The 27,586-nt window shown below is 52.7% G+C and overlaps 9 protein-coding genes across 9 annotated transcripts; 5 read left to right on the forward strand and 4 right to left on the reverse strand.

Annotated features, from left to right (window-relative positions):
* Positions 1-231: 231 nt before the first annotated feature.
* J4E79_006296 (uncharacterized protein) lies at positions 232-536 on the forward strand (the record flags this gene model as incomplete). The annotated part of the gene is made up of 2 exons (XM_049355167.1): positions 232-382; positions 436-536. The coding sequence occupies 2 exons, from the start codon at positions 232-234 to the stop codon at positions 534-536; spliced, it is 252 nt and encodes an 83-aa protein (XP_049210563.1).
* A 224-nt stretch (positions 537-760) lies between these two features.
* Positions 761-2,393, reverse strand: J4E79_006297 (uncharacterized protein; the record flags this gene model as incomplete). The annotated part of the gene is made up of 4 exons (XM_049355168.1): positions 761-772; positions 819-1,515; positions 1,565-2,000; positions 2,162-2,393. 4 exons carry the CDS (start codon positions 2,391-2,393, stop codon positions 761-763), a joined length of 1,377 nt encoding a protein of 458 aa, XP_049210564.1.
* Positions 2,394-4,039: 1,646 nt separating this feature from the next.
* On the reverse strand, positions 4,040-5,311 carry J4E79_006298 (uncharacterized protein; the record flags this gene model as incomplete). The annotated part of the gene is made up of 5 exons (XM_049355169.1): positions 4,040-4,615; positions 4,664-4,933; positions 5,006-5,057; positions 5,105-5,163; positions 5,219-5,311. 5 exons carry the CDS (start codon positions 5,309-5,311, stop codon positions 4,040-4,042), a joined length of 1,050 nt encoding a protein of 349 aa, XP_049210565.1.
* A 1,147-nt stretch (positions 5,312-6,458) lies between these two features.
* On the forward strand, positions 6,459-7,904 carry J4E79_006299 (uncharacterized protein; the record flags this gene model as incomplete). Its single annotated transcript, XM_049355170.1, has 1 exon — positions 6,459-7,904. The coding sequence occupies one exon, from the start codon at positions 6,459-6,461 to the stop codon at positions 7,902-7,904; it is 1,446 nt and encodes a 481-aa protein (XP_049210566.1).
* Positions 7,905-9,532: 1,628 nt separating this feature from the next.
* On the forward strand, positions 9,533-12,252 carry J4E79_006300 (uncharacterized protein; the record flags this gene model as incomplete). Its single annotated transcript, XM_049355171.1, has 3 exons — positions 9,533-9,944; positions 10,083-12,077; positions 12,140-12,252. The coding sequence occupies 3 exons, from the start codon at positions 9,533-9,535 to the stop codon at positions 12,250-12,252; spliced, it is 2,520 nt and encodes an 839-aa protein (XP_049210567.1).
* A 1,524-nt stretch (positions 12,253-13,776) lies between these two features.
* On the reverse strand, positions 13,777-16,636 carry J4E79_006301 (uncharacterized protein; the record flags this gene model as incomplete). The annotated part of the gene is made up of 2 exons (XM_049355172.1): positions 13,777-16,247; positions 16,339-16,636. The coding sequence occupies 2 exons, from the start codon at positions 16,634-16,636 to the stop codon at positions 13,777-13,779; spliced, it is 2,769 nt and encodes a 922-aa protein (XP_049210568.1).
* Positions 16,637-19,557: 2,921 nt separating this feature from the next.
* Positions 19,558-20,324, forward strand: J4E79_006302 (uncharacterized protein; the record flags this gene model as incomplete). The annotated part of the gene is made up of 2 exons (XM_049355173.1): positions 19,558-19,994; positions 20,042-20,324. The coding sequence occupies 2 exons, from the start codon at positions 19,558-19,560 to the stop codon at positions 20,322-20,324; spliced, it is 720 nt and encodes a 239-aa protein (XP_049210569.1).
* A 712-nt stretch (positions 20,325-21,036) lies between these two features.
* Positions 21,037-25,716, forward strand: J4E79_006303 (uncharacterized protein; the record flags this gene model as incomplete). The annotated part of the gene is made up of 2 exons (XM_049355174.1): positions 21,037-21,315; positions 21,364-25,716. The coding sequence occupies 2 exons, from the start codon at positions 21,037-21,039 to the stop codon at positions 25,714-25,716; spliced, it is 4,632 nt and encodes a 1,543-aa protein (XP_049210570.1).
* A 549-nt stretch (positions 25,717-26,265) lies between these two features.
* On the reverse strand, positions 26,266-27,555 carry J4E79_006304 (uncharacterized protein; the record flags this gene model as incomplete). Its single annotated transcript, XM_049355175.1, has 1 exon — positions 26,266-27,555. One exon carries the CDS (start codon positions 27,553-27,555, stop codon positions 26,266-26,268), a length of 1,290 nt encoding a protein of 429 aa, XP_049210571.1.
* Between the last annotated feature and the right edge of the window lie 31 nt (positions 27,556-27,586).

Below are 27,586 nucleotides of genomic sequence, written 5' to 3' on the forward strand. Positions count from 1 at the left end.
TGAATTCCGAAGCAGCTGGAAAGGGCAATGACGAACCTGATAGGGTCTCCGAGCTGATCGGTAGTGATATGACGAGTCTGCATATAAGAAGACATGTGGAACATCAATGGCAGAGTCATACCTGTCAACGAGAGCAGCCGCATACATTAAGTCAACTGTCTCAGCCTCTCGATATCTCCAAGCAGTATTGATACGACGTCTACTTGTCACTGCTACCGGAGTACCACCACTATGTCTTCTCAATCCAACACTACCTCACCAAGCGATCTGCCACGCTATTCTACCACTGCACCACCGCCATACTCATCTTCCGATGCGAACTCTCTAGTCTCAACGAAATCAACGTCGAAAAGTATTCTGGCAAAGTTGCTGAACCGAAAGCGTATGTTCATACATCCTTTGATGAACTGGAACTCTAGCTAATACAGATAGCAGCTGCTGAAGCGACGTCGCAGTCGAGCAACGAAGCACAAAAGAAAGTGGATGAGTCTGAGAACAGAGCTGCTGCGAGAGCGGCGTACTTCTCCGGGCTCTGAATGATTGGCCGCCTTTAGAGGAGTCAGATTGCCGGATTTGGGTTTCGGATGACGCGTGGAATAGTTTGCATGCTTAGATTCTGGGAATAATGTTTCTGGAAGAGCGGTTTGAGGCGTAAATGGTGTCGGATTTCCATAATATACCGGAATTCGGGTATGAGGCGTTGGACGGTTTGTTTTAGTTGGCCGAGGCTTTGCAGTCCTGTCAACACAATTGATTACACTCAGAACAAGTCCTGGATTGGTCAGCAAATTCTTTCTGCATGTGACTCTTCAGCTTACCGCATTATTCCACGTTGCATTGTCTAGCCAGTTCAGAAAGTCGGAGGACTCTGTCGGTATAGGTTCCAGCCCCTCGGTCATGGGCATATCGAAGAATCCCTGCCCCATCCCGGTCAGATTAGCTGCGGTATCGTCACCGGCATCTGGTGTGCCTTTGATTGGAGGTTCGTAGTTGAGGACCTCATCTAGTACCAGCGCGAGCATTTTGTTGAGCTCGTTGCAAAGCTTGAGATTGCCGTCGCCGGGAAGAACGCTCCATTCCAAACATGAAGTCAACACGGAAAGGTTACGGATTAGGTCGGCCCGGGAGACTGTGCTAGGTAGTGGTACGCCCTCAATTGTACATCTCCGCAGCTCTAGTGCCAATACACCAGCAGCTGGGGAACAGTAGAATAAAATGACAGTGGGGAAATGGCGACGAGTTTCGTATATGCGGTTTTGCGGCTTGGAAGCCACGAGTGAGGATACCAGTAGCTTCAGAGACACTTCCAACAATGCTGGCAGGGCTTGTTGCGTTATCCGATGAAGGAGGCGTTGCGTTTGGAAATGTACGTGAAGGTAATCCAGGTAGTAGGCGACCAGCCGCATGGCCAGACCAGGACCGCGGTCTACCCAAGCAGCTTCTTCGGTATATGTATCATAGCGAAGGTGAGTCGGTAACGAGTTCCACCATTCGGCACATTCGGCAGAGATTGCTCTGCTCTTGTTAGCCGAAGGTAAAAAAGCGATGGAAAATCTAGACGTACTCGACATTCCGCACCACTTCGCTATCCTTTTCGCCTGCAAGACTTTGCTCTAACAATCTCTCTTTGAACACAGCAAGTTGGCATCGCATTCTACCGAAAGTAGTAGGGTGCAGATGACCTTCGGTATTCCAACCGTCGCTGTCGAGCTTCGAGAGCTCAGCATTGAGTACTTCAGTATCGTCCGAGGCCATAGCGCGATCGCTAATGTCCAACAACATCTTGCGGTCACTGTATCTCCAGCCCATCATCGGAGGCCTTCCGTAGAACACCGCTAGTGTCTTGTCGCCGTAATATATCGCCGCGTAGAGTCGTCTCCTAAATTCGCGCATGAAGAATGGTTCTGCGTTGCTACCGTCTACATTGCAAGCCTCGCAGTGGATTCCCGCAGCGTAGAGCGCGGATACACTGTCGCCCATGCGCCTCCAAGTAGCATGATCTGGAGAGTCAGCGATCGTAATTTAGTCTTCTGGATGTAGGGGTGACGTACGGTTGTCCCCGTAGAAGCTACTGACCACCATCAGGTTGATGTAAACGAGACATACCATGACTGCTTCCATCAAAATGTGTACGGTAAGTCTGCGTAGGAATGATACGTACGCTCATTGACAGCGCCATGTGTTTGGCAGATGTTGATACACGTATTGGTTGCATGCATTATGTCCTCGATGAACTCCTCTCTATTCATCTGCTTGCCATCTTCTAATGTGAAGAGGGGGTCGTTAGGCGATGTGAACTGGGCACTAGAGCCGGCGATCGCCATGATCAAGCCCAAAATCTCCCATCTCAGATTTTTGCCTGTGAAGAGAGTGTGGAACTCTGACGGACGCATATCTGAAGGTATTTTCATTGGGCGAGCGGAATTCCTTGTCATCTCGGCGTAGAGCAGGTGTGCGTGATTACCAGCAGCTTGAAGTTGTTCTAAGTCTATGCGCAGTTGTGGCAACGCGGAAAGAATTAGGGGACCAGGGAGGGCTGGATCTAGAATTTCGATGTACTAAGTCAGTTTATCTCTCATACGCAGTTTGTACCTGAGAGATTTTACCCTTGTGCGATTCGAAATACATATGAAGAGACCTTTCATAGAAGGAAAATGGCTGAAGCGTAGAGACTATCGTATCTCCTAGAGAGAACTGGCAATGGCGGTGTGCCATGCCTCTATTTGACACGAAAGGGGCTGTGCTCGGGCTTTCGGATGGCTGTTCATGTACTGTGTCTGGTAAGGGCTGCTCTTCTGTGAAGACAGCGGCATAACTAGTAGAGCCCAAGAAGAAGTTCCGGGATGGGTCGGGTCCGCTTTGTGTTGTTCTAGTAGCAGACTCTGGAGGAGTAGGCCATGGCCCAATTCCCGCATCATTCCTCAAAGTTGGTGGACTTAGGGTCAACGGCGTTAACCTTCCCTGACTGGATGACGGATTTGTAGCCTGCGCATCCAACCGGCGACGACGCGGCTCTGGTTTCTTGCGAGGAGTGCCAGCAGGCTTCGTCATTGGGTTAGGATGGTAAAAGCACTGTTCTGTCATCCCACGAATCTGGCACTTTGAGCATGTGGGCGTGGCATGGTCGCACTTGATTTTCGATATGCGACATGGTTCGCACGACCTGCGCGTCACGATTAGCCACCCGTGGGTATCTGACTGTCGAATTCACCAACCTGGGCTTCCCGTTCCTTCGCAGCATACTAGATGATTCTCCGAATAGTGTAAGATTAGTGCGAAAGAACTGTTCCGCACCTAAACTCACGTATCTCCTACATACAGAAGCAGAACCTCGTCGGAGTAATTCTTCAATGTTCCGGCGAAACGGCCCCGCAGCTTGCTAATCCCAAGTAGGTCTAGATCACATCGCTTCACGCCCCATAGTCTCTCTCGCCATTGGATGAGGTTGCTGATAAGCGGAAGCCTACTGGTGATGTACATGATTTTTACTGGAAACAGCTAATGACACGGAATATTCGGAGTGAAAGAATGTCACCAGCCACACAAGTTGCAGAACGCTCACCTGGGCAGTCATCAGGTGCATTCATTAGAATCCGCTCTGGAGGTGTTCGCTGATTTCTGCGTGAACAGGCTGATTGAGTACAGGTAAAGATTGAGCGATGAGCGACACTGGATTACTCGTATCGGATATGTGAAGGACTGCTGACACGCAGTGCGGAGTTCTCGACGCCGATGATCTAGCGCGAACTTCGGACATCGACTCCGTCGAAGGCTCCGCGTCAGAAGCCATATCTGACATTCTGTGGCAAGTCTTTTCCGAGCAAATAAACGCCATTCGCTATGTATGCTGGTTCTCTGTGTTAAATTTAAAAAGAACGCCCCAGGCGCCAACGCTGAACAATGCTAGAGTAAGCTTGCTACCAATCCACAAGCGTGTACATCTTCGCATGTTTGGGTATAATGCATAGCCATAATCACTGCCACCATCCTGCCTCTCAGCTCGCTACACGTGGTTGAGAAGGGACCATGATCGCCAGCATCAATGTCCCTTTCTGAGGCTCCTGAGACTACTCCTGGGCAATCTCTTGGGATCTTCCCCTTCGACTATGACCTTCGTAGTGACGCGTATATTCTGCTCCTCTTCGCTCTCGCCGAGATTGCTCATTGGGTACAGCTCGTCCTGGCTCCCTGTTCTTACATCATCTTCCTCGCCATGAGTGCTCAGTTTGCTACCCTTTGTCACACGACTAGCGTTCCCTAAAGAACGGCCCTTGGATCCAGGGGTAGCAATGCCAAAGTGGTATCCCTCAGTGGAACTCTGCTCTTTTCTCGATACCCTTGCACGGTAGAAGCCGTACATTCCAGGCATATTGGCGGTGATGATCGCTACCGCGAATTCGATAGAAGTGACGATTGTGACGGAGCCGAAGATGTACGACACATCTTTCGTGTTTGCGAGTTGCCACAGGACGATGAAGCGAAGAAGCGAAATCATAATCGTGCAGCCTCCAAGGGTAAAGACGCACATCAGACCGATTCGGCGGCGGACCGTAGTTTGTACGTTCCACAGAGGGTAGATCGGGAGGAGGTAAATCACTACGTCCATGAAGACGTTCTGCATATTGTCAGTGGAGATTAGTCTGACAGGTGACGAGCGACTTACAGCAACGGAGGGCAAGTAGTATGATAGACCAGAGGAAATGCAGACAGCGTTCGGATAAAGTTCTGGAGTGAAAAAGGCTTGGATGGGGATACATTGCAGGCCGTAGAAAATCCATGTGCCGCCCGTCTGCAAGCCGACCAGGATCATAGTGGTTATTACCGCGATCCTAAAACCTGGTGTGACCTCGAGTGTGCGGCGATAGAAGAAGAGGAACGACATCTTTATGAAGAACTGTAGAAGAAGATAGTAGAACTCTTCTGCGAAGAGATACTGCCTTATGTGTTAATATGTATGACCAAGCGAATGAAAGCGCGCACTGCACGTAAGACTGCCATAACGTACAGTGCTGATTTTCTTGAGGTTTTCAGGCTTAACACGAGGGTCGGTAACGTGCCTAGAAAAACAGTTGGAAAACTTCCCTCCAGAAAGTGTCAAACTTACAGTCCACCGCCTAAGATGGTCCACATCCAAGCGATATACTGCTGCCCGATGAACAAAATCTGTCTCTGGGTCAGTCACAGCGCGGCTCAGAAACAGGGTAGGTTTAACACTCACAGTTCCAACCAGCATGAACCAGTCGTCTGTACCAAAAGGCTTTCGTATAAAAGCTCGAGTGTAAAGCCGGATAGCAGATGATATCAAGCCCATTATGAAGAATGGAACTGTGGTGATCCAAACGATGGGCTGAATATTATCGTACACCACCAAATTCACATTATCTCCGGCTCTTCGGACGAACTCCATAGTGGGCAGTGAACAGTACGTGAAAACTCCAAACGGTATGCACTTCTTCTCAACAAATACCAAAAGATCGCGAGTGTTTCGTCCGGCCGCAATAAGTCGAAGTGCTGCGAGTGAGTAAAGAGTAACCCCTTACAAAACGGGGAAAGGTATGTGTCGCTATACGCGACGCAGGAACCATTTGATTTTTGCAGCATGTGCCCAATGAAACGGTGCGTGAGTCGGCATGAAGAAGCGCTCCCGATCCTTGTCATGAAGTCGGCCCTATGTCGTTGAAGTTCGCGACTCGTTACTAGGACGAGTATCGGGTGTGGGTTGCCAACGGTCCAAACATGCGGTAGCGACATTCGGTCCTGATGAGGAGACCGCTTTGGGCACGAACGTGCGGCGTGACGCAGTGTGATAAGCGGTGGCATTACCACGGTGTTCTTCCAGACTGATGTTATCTCCCTATCGCGACTTACGTTATAGGCAGTCCGCGAGCTACCCTTAGGCTTGACTGTAATGCGCTGTTGTGTCCTGATCAACTAGAAGTAGACTTTATACTTGTCTCCTTATGTATGCGCAAATGGTATGTGGGTAGTGGAACGCGAATACTTCGGAAGTATTGTGCATTTCCCTAGTCAAAATCTGGGGTTGGACTCCACGGAAGTCTGCATGAGGTGAGATATGCTTTCATTCAAGCTCGCGCCGCGCCGTTGCCGCTTGCCGCGCCTAGATTCCGCACGCACTCACCATGCTTCCTGCGAGTGATTAGACTGTCCTGGCGAGACCGTACAAGAGTGAGTCAGGAACGGCACTTTATCGGATGTAGAACTGCAGGTTTTCCGACCGAAGTAACGCCTCACAAACAGTTCATGATTGGCGCACTGGTTAAAATGAACCTTGCCATCTCCACAGTGCAAGGCGCGCAACGTCGGGGCTTTGACATGATCAGCTGCTGAAATTCTCCGTCCTCAAGGGTCGTGGTTTTAAGCGAAATCCTTCTGTCTCTTATTCATTGCATTTTTCTGGAGCTTCTCGGCCTCAACCACGTTTTACCCCAGCAAGCAGCATGTCCGCGAAAGAGCTTAGGATCCGCCCAGCAGGTTGGGAGAGCGTTCCTGCAGAGGAGGACTTCGCTCTCTCCGATATGGACCACACCATGCCGAAGATCTATGTGCAGATAGTGGAGGTGTTCCAGCTCGCGCCACATGTTGAAAAGGCCAAGGTCGTGGATAGCATGGCCAAGGGTCTCGAAGTCACATTGAGCCAGTTCCCAATTCTCGCCGGCGGCTTGAAGATGGACGCGGACAATGGACGGCTGTGGGTGACGAAGAAAAAGGACAGCGAAGTCAGTCTGTTTGTGCAGAACCTGGAGGAAACGTTTCCTTCGTTTGAAGAGCTGGATAGGACCGATTTCCCAGCCGCGACGTTCAAGGGACACAGGTTGTTGCCCAAGGCGGTGACAGAGAAACAACTGTTCTCGCCGCTTGGGGACAATCAGGAAGACGATCTCCTCATTTCTACGTTTCAGATAAATTTCATCAAAGGCGGTCTCGTCCTCGGTGTTGCTATCCATCACAACTGTTCCGACGGCCCGGGATGCGACGGCTTCCTTACCACTTGGGCGCAGAACTCTGCAGCGGTGGCCAATGGAACTTCCTTCCAGGTAGTCCCCAAGGAAACGATGGACCGATCGCGTCTCAGTGCAAAGAAGCCAGATGCTGCGCGGTGGAAGGAACTCGACCACAAGTTCCCCGTACTTAAGGATGGCGGGGGTCCGCCTCCTCCACCGCCAGCCGACTTCAAGATGCCCGAGTTGGCTATTCGAATGTGGCATTTTCCTAAGAGTAAGACGGAAGAACTCAAGTCTCGAGCCATGACAAAGACAGGAGACAGTTGGATCTCGACTTACGATGCAATCATGTCCATCCTCTGGAAGAGTATCACACGGTCCAAGCTTGAGCTTCTCCACCCTGATCTTGGCAAGGAGGTCATCCTAGTTCATGCACTCAATACACGAAAGGTGTTGGACCCGCCTCTGCCGGAAACGATGATGGGCAATGCGGTTGCGCTTCCTCGCACCGAGCCGATCAAGATATCTGAACTTCTTGCTGAAGACAACCTTCCCAGCATTGCGCAAAGAGTGCGGAACTCGATCAAGACAATCACTCCGCAATACGTCGCTGAGCTTCCCGAGTGGATCGCGGGGCTCAACGATAGGCGGTGGATCAACATCAACATGAGTTCCTTCCTAGGCATGGACCTGGCAGGTACGAGTTGGCAAGGCATGAATGTGTACCAGAAACATGATTTTGGTTTCGGTGTCGCGAGAGCCATTCGCTTTCCCGATCCTCAATTCGAAGGCTATGTTTTCGTGTACCCGAGCAGGGCCGGCGTCAAGGCGAATGCTGTTGACGAAGGTATCGAGGTATGCGTGTGTTTGGAAAAAGGATGCCACGATCGGTTGATGAAGGATGAGGAGCTGCTGCGATATGCACAGCCTCGTGGCAACTAGGTGCGACATGGCCCGGCCTGTGCTGTATGTCATGACTTTCCACAAGATTAGAGTGTGCTTGAACATTTGCACGTTGTCGCGAAGATTCATATCCAGTGTCTCTCCTGCTTACCAATTGCCCTGTTACCCAGCAGCATACTCCCATGACGTCACACAATGCAATGTGGTAGCACCGTCGACCGAGGGTTTCCTGGGTTGAGCGCTTTTCAAGCGCCTTGTCGATTGTCTCGAACAGAATAAGTGAAGCAGCAGCCACCCGGCAAGTGGCGCCGGTTGCACACCGCGGTCGCTCGAACTCACTGTGGGATCCGAGCAAGGTGCACAACTAGTCGGAAGGTCAGATTGAACGTAACGACGATAAGAATCAAACTGCGCCACAGTAGGCGCGGTGGTGCTGTCTCGTGGCCAAACCCGGCTGTACGAAAATCGTGCTCCTCACAGTGCTGCGCCCTAGGCTGGAGTGGGCATAGTGTCTGCCCAGGTCGATTGGAGGCAGGACACGATGGCGCCTGCCAGGTCTACGAGCGCGCGCAAAGCAGCAAGCCTGAACGATGATCAAAGACGTTCTTCGTGCCAGCTCTGGCTTCACACTGCTGCCACCCCTCCGTCTTTCACATAGCGCACTTCTGCCAGAGACGCAAGCCAACGACGTCGAGCGACACATGACGCGCGACAGCCGCCACATGATCCGGCTTACCTTACCGTCCGCCAGTGTGCGCTGGCATTCGACAAGCCCTCTTACACAGAACGCTCACATCCCATGGATGCGCGCAACCGGGTGGAAACAACGGTATGACCTATTGCCGGAGGGAAACGATTGGGTTGCGCACCCGCACATATGTCACTGCCCGCAGCATGAGCTGGCAGCTCGTCTACCGGTCAACATCGCAGAGCCGCACTAGATCGTAATTTGCAGTTGCTCAACCAGCCGTCCCCTTCAGTGCGACCTTCATTCGTCCCCCCAAGGCTGCATTTGATGAGGTATGGCTTAGCGAACAAGGCGCAGGCTGTGCATTGCATAAGTCATGCCTGAGGCACATCGAGGCGGCTGGGGACGACTCCATGTGTTTCAGGACATGGCTCCCGCGACGAGCAAAAATCGCGACCAAAACGTGCAAAATGGGCCGCGACCAGCCACTTTGACGACAGAATCTCGACCTCAAACCATCGGTGATTTGCAGCGCAGCGCGAAGGCAGCGCGAATGTTGGTTGTGGTTTGGTGCGATCTAAAAGCTGTGCGGATGCATGCAGCTAAGCCAATAGCTTGCATTTGCCGGTTGTCCTTCACCGGTCCTCGCGGGGCAGCGTAAGATGGGCGGGAATGCCACCAGACTAATCGCCATCTGAACTTCTGACAATCAGCCGCTCTGAGACAGATTCTTCTTGCGCGTCCTCCTCGAGTAGTGTTGGACGTCCCCCATTCTGGTCAGACCCTTCGCGCGTGCCGTTCCCTGTTGCGCATCGCTGTTCTGCCCGGGTACGAGCCGTTGTCTTCCCGTCTTCACCATCTCCAGTCCGTGGCTCGAGCGCTGGGTCATCATCCCACAACAGGATTCTCATAGCCGTCTGATGCGCAAGGTCTAGGAAGACCCTAACTTCTGTCTGGCCCCGGCCGCCACTTGCGCATCATGTCGACATACTCACAGCACTACCAGACCTACCAGGACCAGCCGCTTTTCATCGATCCGCATGCATTTGTCTATGGTCAATATGACAGCCGGCGGTCGAAAACACCAACAGATTCCCTGATCAACCATACTGGACTCTCGCCTGGCCCGCTTGCGACCCCACCGCCTGTGAGCCGCGGTCTGCCGCAACAACCGGAACTGCCCCAAGACCAGCCACCCGAGTATATGCAATGGGAGATTGACAGCTCTTCGACCTCTCCCACGTCTGTAAGGACACCAGAAGGCTCATCATTTGAGGGAGACATGATCGATTACACGCCTAGCTACCACCATAACGGCAATACCATGTCATCCCACGGCTCACACCACTCCATACCCGGGGTGGATTCTGGCATGTTGTTCAGCGATCAAGGTTTGTCATCTTGACATAGCTCAGCCATATCCGCTGACACCCGCATAGCAGTCCAGGCGGCGTTTAACGCTACAATGGCTGAGACGCAGCGGTATCAACAGCAGTATACTATGCAGACCCAACCATCACACCACGTAGCACCGGCACATCCTCAAACCAACATGTACAATCAGAACTATACTACCCAGCCACCTCGCCATGACCCTTGGAATGGACAAGCACCTTCGCGGTCCTCGATGGTCCCTCGATCCGGCCATGTCGTTTTCGACCCTGCGAGCGATCCTATCAATTACTCGGACTATCTGGTGGATGTGGACTCGTGGGCAGCGCAATATACAGACCCTTCCTCCCTGATCTCACCTAGCGAACCCACGACATCATTCCAAGGTGAACTATACTTCACCCAAGGCCAAAATCTTCCTCATCGCCCGTTCGACCATGTGCCAAGAACACAACTTCCGACTCATCAGTCCATAGAGATGCAGTTCACGCGCGCATCACCACCACCCGATCAGCAAAACTTTGTCAACTACAACGCATCATCTAGTCTCTTCACGGATACTTACATCACCAGCAACCAATTTCCCGCCCCACCATCGACGGCCTCATCGACGGGCTACCACCCAAGGTCTCCGTATCAGCCAGAAGTTAGCCCTTCCGCACCCAGTCCGGGGAGCTCCGATGGCGTATACTCATCTTATCAACATTCCGACTCTGAGATGATCTTCGACCAGTATCAGACACAGCAATACACCCATCTGCAACAACTGCCGCAGCTACAGCAACCACACCAACCTTCTATCAAGATGGACTATTCCGCAGTCAGCGCTGTACCTGAACTGAGTTTCGATGCATCTCCTGAGCCAGAGTCATCGCAGAGTGCAGCACAGAAAGCACTGGCAGCAAAGTCTGGTGGCAGAGCGTTGGGCACTCATCTCGAGCCGACTGTTGCCAAAGCAGCGCATGATATGCGTAAGATTGTGGCATGCTGGCATTGTGTTTTGCAGAGGGACAAGTGTGGGCCGGGCGATATCTGCGAGCGTTGCTTCAAGCGATCTCAGCGACCGAATGCTGATTGCGGCCTTGGATGTAATCGGCTGAAGCTCATCGATTTGTCGCCATACTTCCTTCCTTCTCTGGTTACGCAAATGCATGAGGACGCAAACCTCACGCATTTTGTGACTCAGTACATCCAACAATGGGGAAGTGTCGAATTAACCGTCATGATGACATGCGGCCAAGACAACATGCCTCGGATGCCAGTGAAGGTGTACGAGTTCATCCCTCGTGGCGACGCGTTGCTAGTGCAAATCCAGTACAAGACAGATCCTGTCACACACACGAGAGTCGCTATCCAGAAGCAAAGCCCAGCACTAGGCATGGTGCACATCAACCACAACGAAGAGAAGAAGTACGACAGGTATATCACCGAGATCGTCGACCATCACCTCGACGCCTTTGGCGAGCTTTGCTGGATGGAAGATGACAATGACTTCCAACAGAAGCTCTTCAAGCTGATGACGCGCGTGAAGCCAAAGTCGGACGACGAGGCAAAGCTACTCCGTGAAATCTTCCGCCTTATCGTGGTCACGTTCATCATGTCACACACACTCACCATCGCCGAGGAAACGAAAGCCGCAACACTGTCACGCATGCACTCGTACAGCGGTCACAACTCTTACGTCGAGAACTACACATCGCCGCGCATGACCAACCGACAGCTCAAATACTTCTTCTCTCGTCTGCAACGCTCAATTCAGACTACTGTTCTGAACAAGCTTCAGCAAATCTTCAAATCTTCCAAGGGCTGCGATAAATGGCTTGCCGCTTTTGTCGCGGTGCTAGGTATGTGCATGGCGCTTGAAGACCAGCAAAAGACCATTCACCTAGTCATGTCTACCAAGGCTACTACAGAGCGCTTAGACCTGAGAGACGCGCAGAGCCAGGCGGATATCGCGTGTCGTGAGATTGATCAGCGGATGCACTTCGTGCAGCAGATATTCCGATGGAAGTACAACCGCAAGCATAACCCAATGCGCGACGCAGATCACGACTGGGAAAAGGAGGCGGGCTTCGGAGATGCGAGCAGTGTTAACTTCGTGAGACAAGTTGCGCAGTTGGTCAAGGAGAACAGTAAGTCGATACCATCGCATTACTTGGATGTTGCGAGAGAGGCCTTGCTAATGACAATCCAGTCGATTTCCTGCAACAACGGCAGCAGGTCAGCATCTCAGCCGACAACCAGACGAAATATACGTCGCGTCTTGTGGGACAGTTCTTGCTTTCCTTCTGGCTTCCTAGCGTGTAGAGCGCTTTGGCTGATCAAAGCTTGAAACACCATCACAAGTCCGCCACCAAGCAACGCCCTCGTCTGCAGCATTCGCATGAGCGTGTCGCTCCGACGCTCTATTCACGACATAATGTATAACGATCGTTTCCCTCGTTCTCTATTCCAGCGTTAGGGTCTTTGCATTTAGGCCACGCTGACCATCTATTTCACGCAACAAAAAATACGTTGAAGGGTCAGTTGTTCAGTAACAATCTCGATCTACGACTTCATGATCTTCATTCACATTCTTGGCTTTGCGAAACATTAGCCACTTATTTTTATACCCTTTGGTTTCGTCACGGATGTCTTATTCCATTCTTGTTTGGAGATGCGATGGCTTCATCCCTCTAAAGTAGAACGATGCGTTATTTAGTCCAATGGAATTCCTCGCTTGTATCAATCTTGTTGACGATCAGCGTGCATGATGTGAGGGGCATGGATGTGAGTTTTCCGTAAGCACCACACGGCAAGGCGAGGCAAAGTCTAGAGGGAACACCCTCGTTGAGCATACCCCATTCCGTGATCGCGGACAAGGTTAACCCATATGTCCCTGTGCCGACTCCCGACCGGGTGAGAGTCAATTAAGGTTTGCGCATCATCCGCAGCTGATTTCCCCACTAAGCATCTTAGTACTTTGGACGACGACCCGCGACGGGTGTGGCGCAAATGCGATCGCCGATTGAGTTCTGCCTACGTTTCTAGGCCTATACTAAGATAACGCATTCTGGTACTTGTGTGTAGTCACGAGCTCAAAAGCTTTTAGTCTATCAAGCCTCAACTCCCGCGTTTGGGACTAATGATAAGGTTTCGTGTGTACCGAGGGCCTGGAATGTGGGTACAGAGATGAGGGTGTGAGCAAAGCGAGTGTGGCGGACTAAAGGATTTTGTTCAATGCAGGGCAATAAGTTCAGACTAGGGCTGCCTGAGTGAGGAGATATTCGGACCGAAGCGTGGTTTTGATTATGATATGGTGTGTAGAAGAGGGGTATTGAGTGGGTGAACGCAATAGTTGGAAAGGTCGATGTGAGTATCAAGAAGGAAAAATGATCATGTGAATGTAAAGTATGTATAACTGTATTGAGACGAATGATACACAAAAGCGCAGTTCCAGTAAACAAGAAGATTACTACCGATTGAGTAGTCAAGTGCGCTCCGTGTCGTGTAAAACCAAAGAAAAGGATGCTAAATGACAGGTGGTATACCGAGAACGCCAATGCAACCATGCCCAAGCCTCCCAACCAGCATTACTTCCATGACGAGAAAGAAAAGGCAAGTGGTAATACGGACCCTTCCGTTATGCGTGTAACAGCTCACTGGAAGCTTGACTGCAATCGTCCGGAACGTCGTCGTCGTCATCACTACTCTTCAGATCTCCCTTCTCAAGCTCGATGCTCATCCAGCGCCAGTCAGAGATTGAGAAACTCTTCTTGTTACTATTGCGGCTAGTCAGCTCTCTTCCTGCCGCAAAGTAACAAGAGGGAGAAAGCAGTGGTGGATTACCTACTACCTGGCCTTTGAGACGTTGGCCTTCGGACTGCTGGACGCATTCGGGAAGAGGAGCGCAAGGCCCTCTTCCCAGCCCCTCTCAGTGACAATGTCAATAACGGCGCGGCCGGATTCGTCGAGTAGTTGAAGGTCGACGGTGCCACCCATGTCGATCAGAAGCTTGAGGATCTCAGCATCGCCGTTCTCGACGGCTTGCAGAATAGCATTCCAGCCGCGGTGCATCTTGTTGATGTCCGCGCCGCGTGTGAGCAACATCTGGATGATCTCTGTGTCGCCTGAGTAGCGGCGGAGGGCTTTGACAATGGGCAAGTGCTCGCCAGGGGCGTTGGGGTCGGCATTCGCGACGTCGAGAAGGTAGCGAACAATGACCTTGCGTTCTTCGCGAATGGCCGTTGTGAGTGGAGAGAAGACACCGCAGTTCTTGTCTTCGACGCTGACGCCTGCTGCGAGGAGAAGCTTGATGCTTTCGAGTTGATTGGCTACAACAGCCATCTCGACGACACCACGGAAGGCACGTGGGTTGGGGGTTGCGGCAAGGAGTTTCTTGAGAATGGTGGGGCGCTTGACAGCCATGCATAGAGGCCAATCCTTGCCACGGATGGCTGGGTCTGCGCCGCGAGAGAGAAGGATATCGACAAGCTCGCCGTGATCGTCGTTGATGGCGGTGGTAAGCGGTGTGCAGCCATCTGGTGTGCGGTCGTTGGGGTTGACACCCTGATCGAGCAGGTAAATCATCGCGTCCTTGTCGTTAAACTTGACAGCCGTTTCGATAATACCCTTGGGCTTGTTAAGGTCTGCGCCAGCGGCAACCAGTTGCGGGAGGAAATGCGTGCGCTTGTGTGTGATACACTTGAAGGCCGGGTACTCCGCAGCGTTGAAGTTAGGGTCTGCGCCATGCTCTAGCAGATAAGTGACGATCTCCGGGCTGTTGTCACGAATAGCTGAGCATAGTGGTGTGTAGACTCCGTCTTTCCGCAGGTTGGGTGATACACCAGCTTCCATGAGGATCTTGATGGAATCCAGCTTCTTAAGACTAGAAGCCAATTCCATGACACCTGGTGTCTTCTTGGTGTCAGCACCGCGAGAAAGCAGCAGCTGAAGAGCTTTTGGCTTGTAGGTGGATGGCCAGAGCGGGTGCTTAGGACCCGGAAGGTTGGGATTCGCTCCGTGGTCGAGCAACACAGTCATGAGATCTACACGGTTCGCCTGAATAGCCTGGAAGAGGGCCGTTGTACCTTCTCCATTCTTTGCGTTGGCATCGCCATCCGCGCTCAGGAGCATTTCAACACACTTGGGCGAAGTGGTCTTGTTCATGGCTGATACGAGTGCCGTAGAACCATTTTCCATAATGAAGCCAGCATCGCCGCCATTGGCGAGGTACAATTGAACGAGATCAATAGAGTTCTGAGACGCAGCCAGCGCTAGAGGTGATTCGGAATCGGGGCCGGCGGACAGGTTAGGATCAGCGCCATGCTTTAGTAGTGTCTTCGCGCATTCGAGACATTGGGCACGAGTGGCGGCGAACAAGGGTGTGACACCTTCGCGGTCGAAACCGTTCGCATCCGCACCATATCGTAGAAGCAGCGTGATACTCTCCACGTCTTGATTTTGGGCAGCGACGCGAAGCATTGCTGACTCCATGTGAGGTTCTGCTTTAGCACCGCCGTCAAGGAGCTGCTCGAGCATCCGGTGCCTCCTCTGTTCGACAGCGTTGAAGAGTGCTGCCTTGCCACCAACATTCTTGGAGCCCCCACTTTGGCGTGGCGCCCAGTGCGGCGATGTGATGGCAGAATCCACTTTGGATGAAGAGTGATGATCGTCCATGTAGCGCTCGCTGACATTGAGACTGTGCAACTTCTCTTCCATGGTGGGCGACCGGGTAGAGGAGTGAGATGCGACATCCTCGTACACCGGATCCTCGTGATACCGAACATTCTGATGGTACATTGTGTCCCTGGTTGATTCACTGGAACGAGCGCTGGCTGGTGCGCGCCAGTTCTTGTGAAGATCAACGATTCCTGGCGAGAGGCCAGTGTCCTCGTGCCTGAAATTTGAACTGTGACTGTCATACGAGTGTCCTTCCTCATGGCGAAGTTCGTTCAGTGACGGTCTGTCCATACGGTGTGACGGATGTGAAGGTGGTAAGAGGGGGTGGTCTCCATGATTGCTCGGAGCTTTTGTAGGTGGGGTCGGTGGAAGATCGGATGTCGGCGCTGGGTGTAGAGGTGGAAGGCTGGAAGCTTTGCTTGGGTTCAGTCGCTCCAACGCGGCAATCAGTCCGGCATATCCAATGCCCATGGAAGCATCGGCTCGCGCGTCGCCTAGTGTCCACCTGAACATAGCAGAGCTGACTTTGAGGGAGTCACGACTTCGTGACAGTGTGTGGCGCATTTTCTCGACATCTGTGTCGGCGAACATCATTCGGAACTTCATGCCAAAGCCGCCTTTGTGGTTCTCCTTGTCGACAACTGTAGCAAGTAATGCTGTTAGCAACGGTCCGCAACAACCATGCAAGCGAGGGTAATAGAAGCAGACAATCCAAGATTTGGGGAAACGTACACTTGTTGACCATTTGGGCCAAAACAGAGAACTCTTCGTTGACTTGGCGGACCCTTCTGTCAAGTTCTTGAGATACCTCGACGGGAAATCCACTTCGTGTTTTTGAAGCTTCCGTGACTCCGGCCTCAATGGACCATAACACCTGACAAAGTTCGATGAACTCTCTGGCAAGTGGCTCAAAGCCATGAATAGGTGTCTTTGCTGTGCTCAGGTATTCGAGCATGCGGATTGCGATGGTGTTTCCCTGTGCGTTGACCCGCTTGCACAGATCAACCGATGTCTCTTTTGCTGGAGCCATGACAAAGATGGTAAAAATGAACGAATGCTGGGGGAATCAAAGAGACCAACGAGCGGGTCAACGAGGCTTCTTTACAGTGCACTCGAGAGCCCTGACTAGAGACTATCTGTGGCCCGCTCCAAATACCGTGGTAAGCCAGGCCGTCCGTCTGCTCTAGCCCGCATGAGCATCGAGTCAAGGAGGCGCGACCAGGCGAATCGCGTCGCGTCATAGCTCTAAGGTTGTAATGGGCGCTCGAAAGGCCCGGAATAAGGTTTAGGCTCTCGCCTTCGCCGGGCTTAGTGCCAAGAGCTGTATGGCAGCGCCCCAGGTTGTTCTAGGGATATCCTAGATGACACCTGCCATTCCACGTGAAAGTGTGCGTGCATAGGGGGAAAACATACGGTCGGTGCTGTGGGCCGAAACCTATTCCCGGGAAACTGTTGTACGCTACACAGTTTAGCAAGACATAGCACCGATGAATATCATTTTGATTGCCGGCAGCTTCCTTTTAGCTGATCATTGTGACTGCAGCGTGCAGATTGTGCCTGCTGGCACAGCTGCATGCCACACTACTGCTAGCCGAGCATCGTGCGGGTTGATCTTTCTCGGGTATCTAGTCCATACTTGGATAGCTGCCTCGTGCTGCTTGCATGCATGTATGATCTAAGCGTTGGCTATGCGAGGAGCGGTATCTCCCCCAACTGACTCCAAAATTGGTATGCGTGTGAACGTCTCGACAGCCCAGATAGTGCACGAAACAGAATCTGCCCAAACCACGCGGATGCTAGATGCAAAGTCATCTCGTATCAGCCGCCAGTGTTCAGCCCAAAGAACGAGCCGTGCATGGGTACGTTCGGCGTTGCATGAACAAGGCGCCGAACGTAACGGGAAAAGCAAAAGAGCATTCGCCTACCAGCCACATATTCGTAATTGCCATCTGGGGTCCATCGGTCATGTCTTTCCGGGCTATCTAGCTCCACCTGCGATAACCCTGCGTGCAGTGTACGTACGCAGACTACCTTTAGGCCGCACGGCCCGAGACACATCATTTGAGTGGATGGTACGCCGTTCCGCTAGAGGTGAAGTTCGGGGCATCCAAAGCTCGTTGCCCCATGAAGAGAGGCGTCTCGCTGCGCCAGGGATTGCCAGAAGGGTCGCCGAAGCTTCGTTGAAACCTCGTCTACCCCTGGCTTCGGAATCGTATTGCTAGCTGTGCCGCACAAGATCGATCTAAGGCTGGTGCCACCAACAGCCGCAGCGAGACCTGATCTCTTCGGACATGCCTCCGCCATCCTCGAAAATTCCGTCTGGACAAATGACAAGTGACAAAATTGAACGATACAGGAGTGGAGCTAACTCCCTCCATCCACAAGGGTAGTGGAAAGTCTAGCCAACTATTGAGCGCGTGGGAGCCGTAAAGATGTCTTTCGTGGACGTCCGCTATGATTGGTCCCCAACTAAGTTTCGCAATGATGCAAGATACAAAAGGGCAAAGACTGGCTCACTAGTACCAGATTTTCAGCCAAGCACGTTGCGAGCTCTTGCCGAGGATGATGACTTCCGGCAGCTTGCTGATCAAGAGGCTCCTAGCGAGCCGCGTCTGTACCCAGTCCAAGGTCTCTCGACGTTTCAGGCCGTTTTGAAATGAGGCGTTGACAGTGGCTCGGAATATGAGCGTTGCGATGATCTTCATGGAATTGCAAACCTTGGGCGTCTGCAGTCATGCAAATCCTCCGCAATTACTCATCTCAGGCTCAGATCCTAGGTACGCCTAACACGACGCTAGCACGTGCCGCGACCGCGCTATTGGTAGAACGCCCAGTACCTGCGAGGGGAGGATTCTGGGCCGTTCTTGCGCACTTCGCCGTTTTTGCTAGTGACCTTGGAATTTGTCGGGTGTACAATGCTCTCGCCGATGTGCGGACTAGTAATCTTTTCCATGAGACGCCAACTTGGGCGGAATGCATTCGCGAAGGATTTTGTCTCTGTCAGAACACGTTCTTTTGTAGAAGGACAAGCGTAGCATGGGGCGGCACGGCTATGCAAGATCGGAGATGAAGTTCTGAGGAAGGGTTGAGCATGACGACTTGAAGTGAGTCAGTTGGCATCGGAAGCACGGAGTTCTCCCACTTGGCGAGTATGTCGTAAGGTAGCGACCGCGTCGGCACCACAAACAGAATGGCTAAGGCTTGTCATTCTGCAGTGCGTGCAATCGGTTCCTGGTAGTCGGGTGTAGCTCTTGCAGCATCCTCGTGATAGTCCACAACTTCCACACGTATTCCTTCAGCCCGCAGGAGGAAGCAAAAGAGTACTCCTTTGACTCAAAACGCGGTCCGGGCTGGTGCTTGAGCTTGTATTCTGGTATACGGCATGATTGCGATAGCTTTGATGTAGCCCGCGAGAGAAGATTGTGCATTGCAAAACCCAATACCAGATTCCTTGAGCTGACGAAGGGTGGGCCTAAGTCCGCTCAATCAGGGTATGCATGTTTGGATTCCTGGAACTGCTCGATGCTAGTACTTGGATTGAACGGCTGACCAGTGCGCTGAGTACGATCGATCTGATGCGCGATGTGCTCAATGTGAACATCCCTTCACGATGCGTCAGGATGATAGGCGAGGATATGTGGCGCCCTGTGGGATCGAATGAGCCAGGATCTGGTACGCATCTCATCTCTCCACACTGCGCACTGCTTACCGAGATCGATCAGACGTGGCGTATTCGATATCTCAGGCAATGCATTGGGGACCTAGTGTATTTTCCGAGAGTTCAGCCTAATTGTGGCGTCGTTGGTAGAAACAGGCGTGGCTCAGGTGGTAGGAGCTGTACCCAGGTTCAACGAGATCACGTGATACTGGAGTCCGAGCCGAATGCCAAGCAGGCGCGCCTTTCTTCGAGCGCGCCAACACCCGCGACCACACCCTGCAAAGGCTCCCAATATGAGCGGACATCAGCTTCCAGTCGCGCCGGCTAGTGACGCGATGCCTACGGATCTCTCCACCTTCAATATCGCCGATCTCATCAAGACGCCGCATAACGCGCGTTTGTACAACGAAGTGCAAAACCTCAAGAAGCTCATCAATGAGCTTGTAGACTACCAGCTCGCCCACCCAAAGAATACGAAGCCAGGTTCGCGCGAAGATATTGACAAGGAGAAGAAAGCCACACAAGACATAGAGAAGCGGGCGAAGTACATCCGCGCGCAACTGTCGATTGTCAAGACCTTGTATCGGCAGAGCGTGCTGAAAGTGCGCGAGGAAAAGTCGAAGACCTCCGATGACAGGGCGGTGAACGATGCGCTCATTCTGGGTCTCCACAACCTCAAGTATGAGGAGCAGTCGCTACGATCCGAGATCTCTGCTGCTGAAAACTACGAGTGCGTCTTCGCGTGGAAAACTGCGTCCATCGCTAACTATTGTGTAGCCACAAATACATGAAGCTACCACTCATCCCCCGCGAGCAGTTCCTCGAGCAGTTCCCCGAGCACCAAGATTCGAATGAACACGACCTTATGACGGCGCGCATCGAGCACGAACACCAAGTCCGTCTCAAGCTCGAGGAAGCGCGGCAGGAGAAGCTGAAGCAGAAGCAAAAGCTCATTGCGGAGGTTAAGAAGGGCAAGGACGACCTCACCAAGCTGGACACCATGGTCGAGAAGTTCATCGAGGCTGCAGAACCGATCAAGAAAGTGCTGGCTACGGAGTAAATACTTGCTACTGGATTTTCTTCTTGGACTTGATGCGATGCAGCACTGGAACTATGCTTATACTTGCACTTAGGGATGTCAACATCGTTGAGAAGGACGGGTTTGAAGCAAAGGCTCAAACATGGCAGCCTGCACCCATCCAGACTGGACTTGCAATGCCGTCTACGAGCGGAAATGCGGCGCCAAAGACTGCTCCCTTGTAGTCTACTACCACGCAAGCTCGCAAAGACGGACATGGCAGACCGGGATACACTACCTGGTTAGTTTGCTACATAAGGGTGCGCTCAGTTCGACTTGAGGGTCATGCACGTCCTGTCCTGAGGAAGCAACGCAGTCGCTGCAACATTGCAGCTACAGTAGCGTGTGTTGGGAAAGGTCAGGGGAGCCAAAGTAGTTGATGCAGGAACAATGGGAGCTCGTAATAGTTTGACTAGTAACAGACACGGTACCATTAGCCGGTGCTGATTAGGTGGTCAATTTTGGCGCAAAGCCGAGCCTCTACATTCTCTCCTCGCGCCTTGTCATGTGTGTGCGCGAAGCAGACCCGTGTCTGGGGTAGGATTGAATGGTGGGACTGATGCCTGGTTGTGGGGACCCTGGTCTCCACCTGTCTTGGCGCGTCGGCGATTACGGATATCCGCCCACGCCCGTCTTCGCCCTGTCCCTCATTACACCACACCTTGTTCCCCGCACACGCGCCCACTCTGCCGCCATGGTTATTGCTCTAGAGGGCAGTGCTGAGCTCCTCTGCGCATATCCGGTGCCTGCGAGCGGCCTCTCGAGATGCCGTGGGCCGCCATCACTGCCGGCGCAAGATGCCTCGGACTGCATACGTACCATGCAGGACTGGTTCAAAGCGCCTGCGCATACGGAGCAAGAGCCGTCGCCCAAGCGACGTAAAACTGGTGATGGCAGGGCTATCTCCGTGCCTTGGCGGGCGGACGCAGACGCAAAAGATAGTATCGTCTTGGCCAGAGTATCTATTGACTTGGTTAGTGGGCTGGCCAACATCTGTGATGCTGGACTGACCCGTATGCAGAACATGCCTCTTCCTTCGCCAGACTTCATGGACACGACGGACGCCTCAGCCACACCGCAAGATTCCATACCTCTAGAACTCGAATCGTGCCACAGGGATCGGGCAAAAGAGACCCTGCAAATTAGACTCCGAAACATGGTCGATAGAACGGGACTTGACCTGGCCGCCACAACCTCTTCCGCCTTCGCAGACTCGATCCTGCCCCACCTTCGGACCGTGACTACATTTGCTACTACGCGTCGAGGCAAGAACACCAAACCCGCGTCTCGAGCAGCTTTCTGTCGCTGTCAGCTGTACGCGCCCGGTGAGGGACGCAGTATACACAAATTGGTTGTCGAGATACGGTGGACCTTGGGCATGTCAGTGGTTGAGGACCTAGCCGTCACACACCATTATATGGCCGCGGATCTGAGTCTTCTCCGCGTCTACATGACTGACGAGTTTACAAGAGGCGACAAGAAATGGACTTTGTCTGATTTCTACACTTCGGTTCATGTGCCAGCAGCAGACATGGATGTCTCCCCACGCATCAAACAGAGTTTGCTCGAGACCAAGCTTCTACCTTTCCAAGAGAGGACCGTTGATTGGCTCTTGCGTCGAGAAGGCGTTGCATTCTCATCCTCTGGGCTGCTCGAGCCATTCGTCAACAGTTCGCCACCAGCATCGTTCAGGCAGACTCAAGACGTCCTGGGAACACCGTGCTATGTCAGCTATCTCCGAGGCTCTATTGTTACAAATATAGATGCAGCCAAGGACGACGCTCTGCGGTCACTGCGCGGCGGCATACTCGCCGAAGAGATGGGCTTAGGTAAAACAGTCGAGCTAATCGCACTCATATCCCATCACAAGCGAGACATCCCCAAAGGAAACGTCTACGACGTATACACTGAAGCTGAAGTTAAGCCCTCAGGTGCTACGTTGATCATCACTCCACCTTCGATCCTAGAACAGTGGATGAGCGAATTGCGCACTCACGCCCCTGATCTCAAAGTCTGCCATTACAAGGGTCTCCCACCTCCGACTGCACCAAAGAGTGTCCATGCACCATCTACCATTGAGCATCTCCTGCAATACGACGTAGTGCTAACGACGTATCATGTGCTCTCGAAAGAGATTCATCACGCTGTACCTCCCCCGGAGCGCAGCTCTCGACGCCCCAAACGCCACGAGCGTCGCACTAGCCCTCTCGTCGGCATCTCCTGGTGGAGAGTCTGCCTAGACGAAGCGCAAATGGTGGAGCGTGGGGTCAGTCAGGCCGCCCAAGTAGCGCGGATCATTCCGCGGTGTAACGCCTGGGCAGTTTCCGGCACTCCTCTTCGCAAGGACGTCCAGGATCTACGTGGTCTTTTGATCTTCCTCAGATGTGACACATTTGTAAACCACGAGGCAATCTGGAATCGCCTCGACAAAGCGTCGTTCAAGAGCATTTTCAGCGAGATTGCCCTACGGCATACCAAGGACAGAGTTCGCGATGACCTTCAGATACCGCCTCAGAAACGCGTTGTCATTACAGTTCCTTTCACAACTATCGAGGAACAGAACTACAGCGAAATGATGCGTCAAATGTGTGATGCATGTTGGCTCACACGTGAAGGGCAGCCCTTGGAAGAAGGTCGCGACGAGACCCATCCCCAGGTTGTCGAGCGCATGCGGGAATGGCTGGTCAGGCTGCGCCAGACGTGTCTCCATGCGAACGTGGGTCGAAAGAATCAAAGAGCCTTGGGTGGAAAGAAGGCGGCTTTGCGCACCGTACACGAAGTTCTGGAGGTCATGATTGAGCAGAACGACACCAAATGGAAGTCAGAGGCTCGCGAAATGATTCTATGTCTGATCAAGATGGGTCACATTCATGCTTATTCCGAAGATCCAGTACACGCACTTGAGTACTACTACAAAGCCCGAGAAGAAGCAGAGACATATATCAAGATATGCAGAGGCGAGCTACGCGCGGAGCAGCAAAAGCTGGGCCGCGCATCTACAGCTGACCTTCGTGAGGCTGATGAAGAGCAAGATGTAGCTGCAGATAAGATGGGCCGTATCCCGATTCTGCGTAAATCGCTACGGTCATTTCTGGAGCTTCAGCATGCCGCTCAGTTCTTCAGCGCCACTTCGTTCCATCAGAGAAAAGAATTGCGAATGTACAACACGGACCCAGGATCGGATAGGTGGCGCGAGTGGGACGAGTCTGAGACATCCTACTACGAGGCGGCCAGGGCCATCCGCCATGAGCTGCTGGAGGGATCGAAGAGTAAAGCGCAGCAGCAAATGGCCAAAGTCAATACCAAAACGCCTCTTCAATTGCCTACGATCGCTGACCTCCCAGGTCTTGGGGGTATTGAAGCGCGAAAGATTCTCGACACGATGGACAACATCAGTGATTATTTGAATGAGCAAGCTCAGCAGATACACGCTTGGCGCACAAGAGTTATTGACATTCTTCTTACGCGCTTGGTTGATGACGAAGACGACAAAGAGTTGACAGGAGAAGAATACGATGACTCGCTCAAGGCTCAGGATGAGCTATACGTTTACATCATGGCTCTTCGAACACTTGTCGCAGACCGCAACGCTGCTGTAAACGGTCTACAGGACACTCTTGTCGAACACGAGCTTAGGGCTGCCGAAAAGCAAGCCCTGAGGAAAGACAACGACGAAGGCGATCGCGGTCACGCACCTCAACTTGTGCTTGAAGTTGTCAGGAGACGACGCGAACTGCAAGCGAAACTCCGGGCTGGATCTTTGAGGGGCGTTATCTCTAGTATTCGCTCCTTGATGACTACTCTGCAATGGAAAGCGAACAGTGGTGATGTCCGCGCTTCTTCCGAGCTCGAAATCCTTCAGACGCACATCACTAAGGTTCAGGCTATAGTCACAGAACAGGCAAAGGTTATCACTGAACTTGAGAAAGAGCAGGAACTGTATCGAGGCACCATGAACCAACGTCTAGAGTACTATCGGCAGTTTCAACATATCTCCGATACCGTCGCAAAGTACAAGGAGACGCTAGACAGCAGATTCGACCAGCGCGAGTTCGATAGAACCGACGACTTGCGAGAGAAACGCGAGAACAACGCCAATGGCTTCAAAACAAAGTGCACATATCTGAAGCATCTCCGGAGTGAAAATCTGAAGGAGACGACAGCCGAATGTATCATTTGTAGGGAAGACATTGAGATCGGAGTCTTGACGGCTTGCGGTCACAAGTACTGCAAAGAGTGCATCAATCAATGGTGGCAGGCACATCGGACCTGCCCAACCTGTAAGCAGAAGTTGGGCTCGTCTGACTTCAAGGATATTGTCTTCAAACCGACCGAAATCAGAGCGAAAGAAGAGATAGACGCAGCTGCCAGTCGGACGCATGCTTCTACGCCAGGCTCTTCGTCCACCACGTCCACCACGTCCATCTACTCTGACCTGTCTGACTCAACTATGAAAGAGATCAAGATGATCGACCTGGAAGGCTCATACGGCACCAAGGTAGATATGATCGCGCGTCATTTGATCTGGATCCGCAACAACGACCCTGGTGCGAAGTCCATCATCTTCTCCCAGTTTGGCGACTTCCTCGAAGTGCTCTACGAAGCGCTGAAAAAGTGGAAGATTGGTGCCAGCAGTATCACTGACAAGAACGGCATCCGGGAGTTCAAGCTAGATCCCAGTGTCGAGTGTTTGCTCCTGGATGCAAAAACCGATTCTTCAGGCCTAAGTCTTGTAAACGCTACCTACGTCTTCCTCTGCGAACCGCTCATCAATCCCGCAATCGAACTCCAAGCCATCAACCGCGTCCATCGAATCGGGCAAGAACGACCCACGACGGTTTTTATGTACCTTATCAGCAACACAGTCGAAGAAGCCATCTACGATATCTCTGTTGCCCGCCGCCTCGAGCATATCAGCAACAACACATTGTCGAAAACACCGATACAGTCTAATCCCACTACTCCCGCTATCAAAGAACAGACACTGGACGCTGCGAACTCGGCTGAACTCCAAGCTGCGCCTGTCAAACAGCTCCTGCGCAAGAAGGGCGAGGGAGAGATTGTCAAGGAAGACGACTTGTGGCACTGTCTTTTTGGCAAGCAGCGGAAAGCGGCGAAACCTATGGTGGAGAGGGAGGTGGGCCGTGAACTAAGGGCGCAGGCAGCAGAGGCGAGGATCATGGGATCGCCAGATGCAGGTCCCCGTGGCGCGTCGTCGACTGCACATTCGGGCACGTTGGGACAGGGTGCGGTTCAAACTTTACCAATCCTTGTAAACAATACGCCAACTTCTGATCTTCCCGCAGCTGCCCGATCGAGGCAAGAACGTTTGGCGCCATTGGCCCCCGATTATGTAGCACATCCCTTGAGGTAATCATGTCAGTGTTGCGATAGCGTGGTACTGGGTAGCTGTATTCATATACTCGAGGCGTACTTGATGAGATCTACACGAATGAATTACAAAGATGTATATATATTGAAAGGATGACAAAATGCACCTAGGCGTGCATGGGTCTCATGCTCGCCGAATGATATGATCAGAACACAGTTCGTACATGTGTTGACACGAGTTACATCATAACGTTTGACAGTGATGGACGAACATGGGACTAGACATTCCACATCGAAGCATGGCTGAAGACTGCAATGTTGATTTTCATATGTGATCAGTAAGAGAAATAGCTCGCAGAGAGCGACTAAAGGCCTGCCTATATGGTATCATGCTAAAAAGAGACACAAACGCCGGAACCAAATGCAAACGCAGATGCAGTGAGGATGCCAGCCCAGGGTAAAGAAGGTCCGAAACGCCAGCGCTAACAAGAAAAGGGGAGTGACAGCAAAGAGGGGAAGAATATATGTACGAAGAGAAGAGAAAAAGCATCACATGACTGGACCGACCAATCGAAACAAGGTGTTGCAGCGCCTACACTCTAGGCGTCCTCCACTCCCTCACCTCCTGGCGCCCACCTTCATCAAACCCGGCCCGCTCCATGAGCTTCGTGAACGTAGTGTTCGCCGAGTCTGCCGTGAAGCGATTGTCGCGCCGCATACCAGGTGCCTGTGGAGGCGCCAGGAAACTCGGTGCTGGCATCAAGACATCAATGGTCTCCGAACTGCCGCTGCGCGCGACATTCGGACGCTGTTGCCCTTGCTGTGTGTTGAATGTCTGCGTGCTGGTACGGAGGGAACTCGAGCGCCGACTAGCAGAATGAATGCGTTTGGGCTTGGGAGGCGGGGTCTGATACGGATCTGTGTAGTTCCCTGCGCGCACGGGAGGAGGGTGGAGAGGTGCAGGGTTTGCTGGGAGACCGCCCGTGAAGCCAAAATTCAGTTTGGGGGTGCGGTCCCACATGCTTTTTATCCTGGGGGTAAAGCCGTGGAGGGGCGGGTTGGCGTTTGTTTCCTTCATGCCTTGGACGATCCGGTCGGTGGAGTTGGGGCTCGAATGCGCGGAGTGGCTGCCCCGGCGCATGAAGTCGGTCCGCGCGGCGTGCTGGGGGTCGTAGATTGGGTCGCTGATTTGACGTGCTACATGGCCGAAGTCGCCGGAGTAGCGCTCTTTGGATTGTGACTCGCGCCTTTTCTTGATGATCCAGATCAGGGCGAGGGTGCTGAGGGCGCCGATGACTATGCCAGGGAAGAAGCCAGCTGCGAAGGACCGGCCGTCGAAGCCCTGCTTTGTTTGGACGGGTGCGGTGGCTGAGCAGTCGGAGGTTTGGGAGGCGGACGCCGGGCTGGTGGAGGAGGGTGTTGGGTTTGCGGTTGACGTTGGGGACGGCGATGACGATGGCGAGGTGTCCTTGGCGCACATAGTGCCCTGGCACGTGTAGCCCAACGAACAGCACTTGTCGCCGCATTTGGGCAGGTCAATGCCGTCGGTCTCTGAGAGATGCATCTGGTTGTCGGGATGGAGCGTCGCGTTCAGCTGCGTGGTGTCGCAGGTGGTGGGCTGGATGTAGGCGCAGTCCGAGCCGGACGGACAGCAGATGACTGATTGTATGTCTCCGCCGTTGAGAGACATGCAGGTTGAGTCTTTGGGGCAGCAAAAAGAGGAAGGGAAGTCGGATCCGCACTGTTGGAGGCCTGCGCTCCCTCCACATGTTTCTGCTTGGCGGAGGAAGAGACTGGACGCGTGTGCCGTGGGGATGAGGGATAGGAAAAGGCAGGCGAGGGATATCCTCGAGAGCCTGGGAGAGGGTGTGACTGGAGCCATGGTGGTGGAGATGGAAGTGATGGCGGTATTA

This window comes from Alternaria viburni (assembly GCF_023758015.1).
Source record: "Alternaria viburni strain BMP 2772 chromosome Unknown scaffold_12, whole genome shotgun sequence".
NCBI classification, from domain to species: domain Eukaryota; kingdom Fungi; phylum Ascomycota; class Dothideomycetes; order Pleosporales; family Pleosporaceae; genus Alternaria; species Alternaria viburni.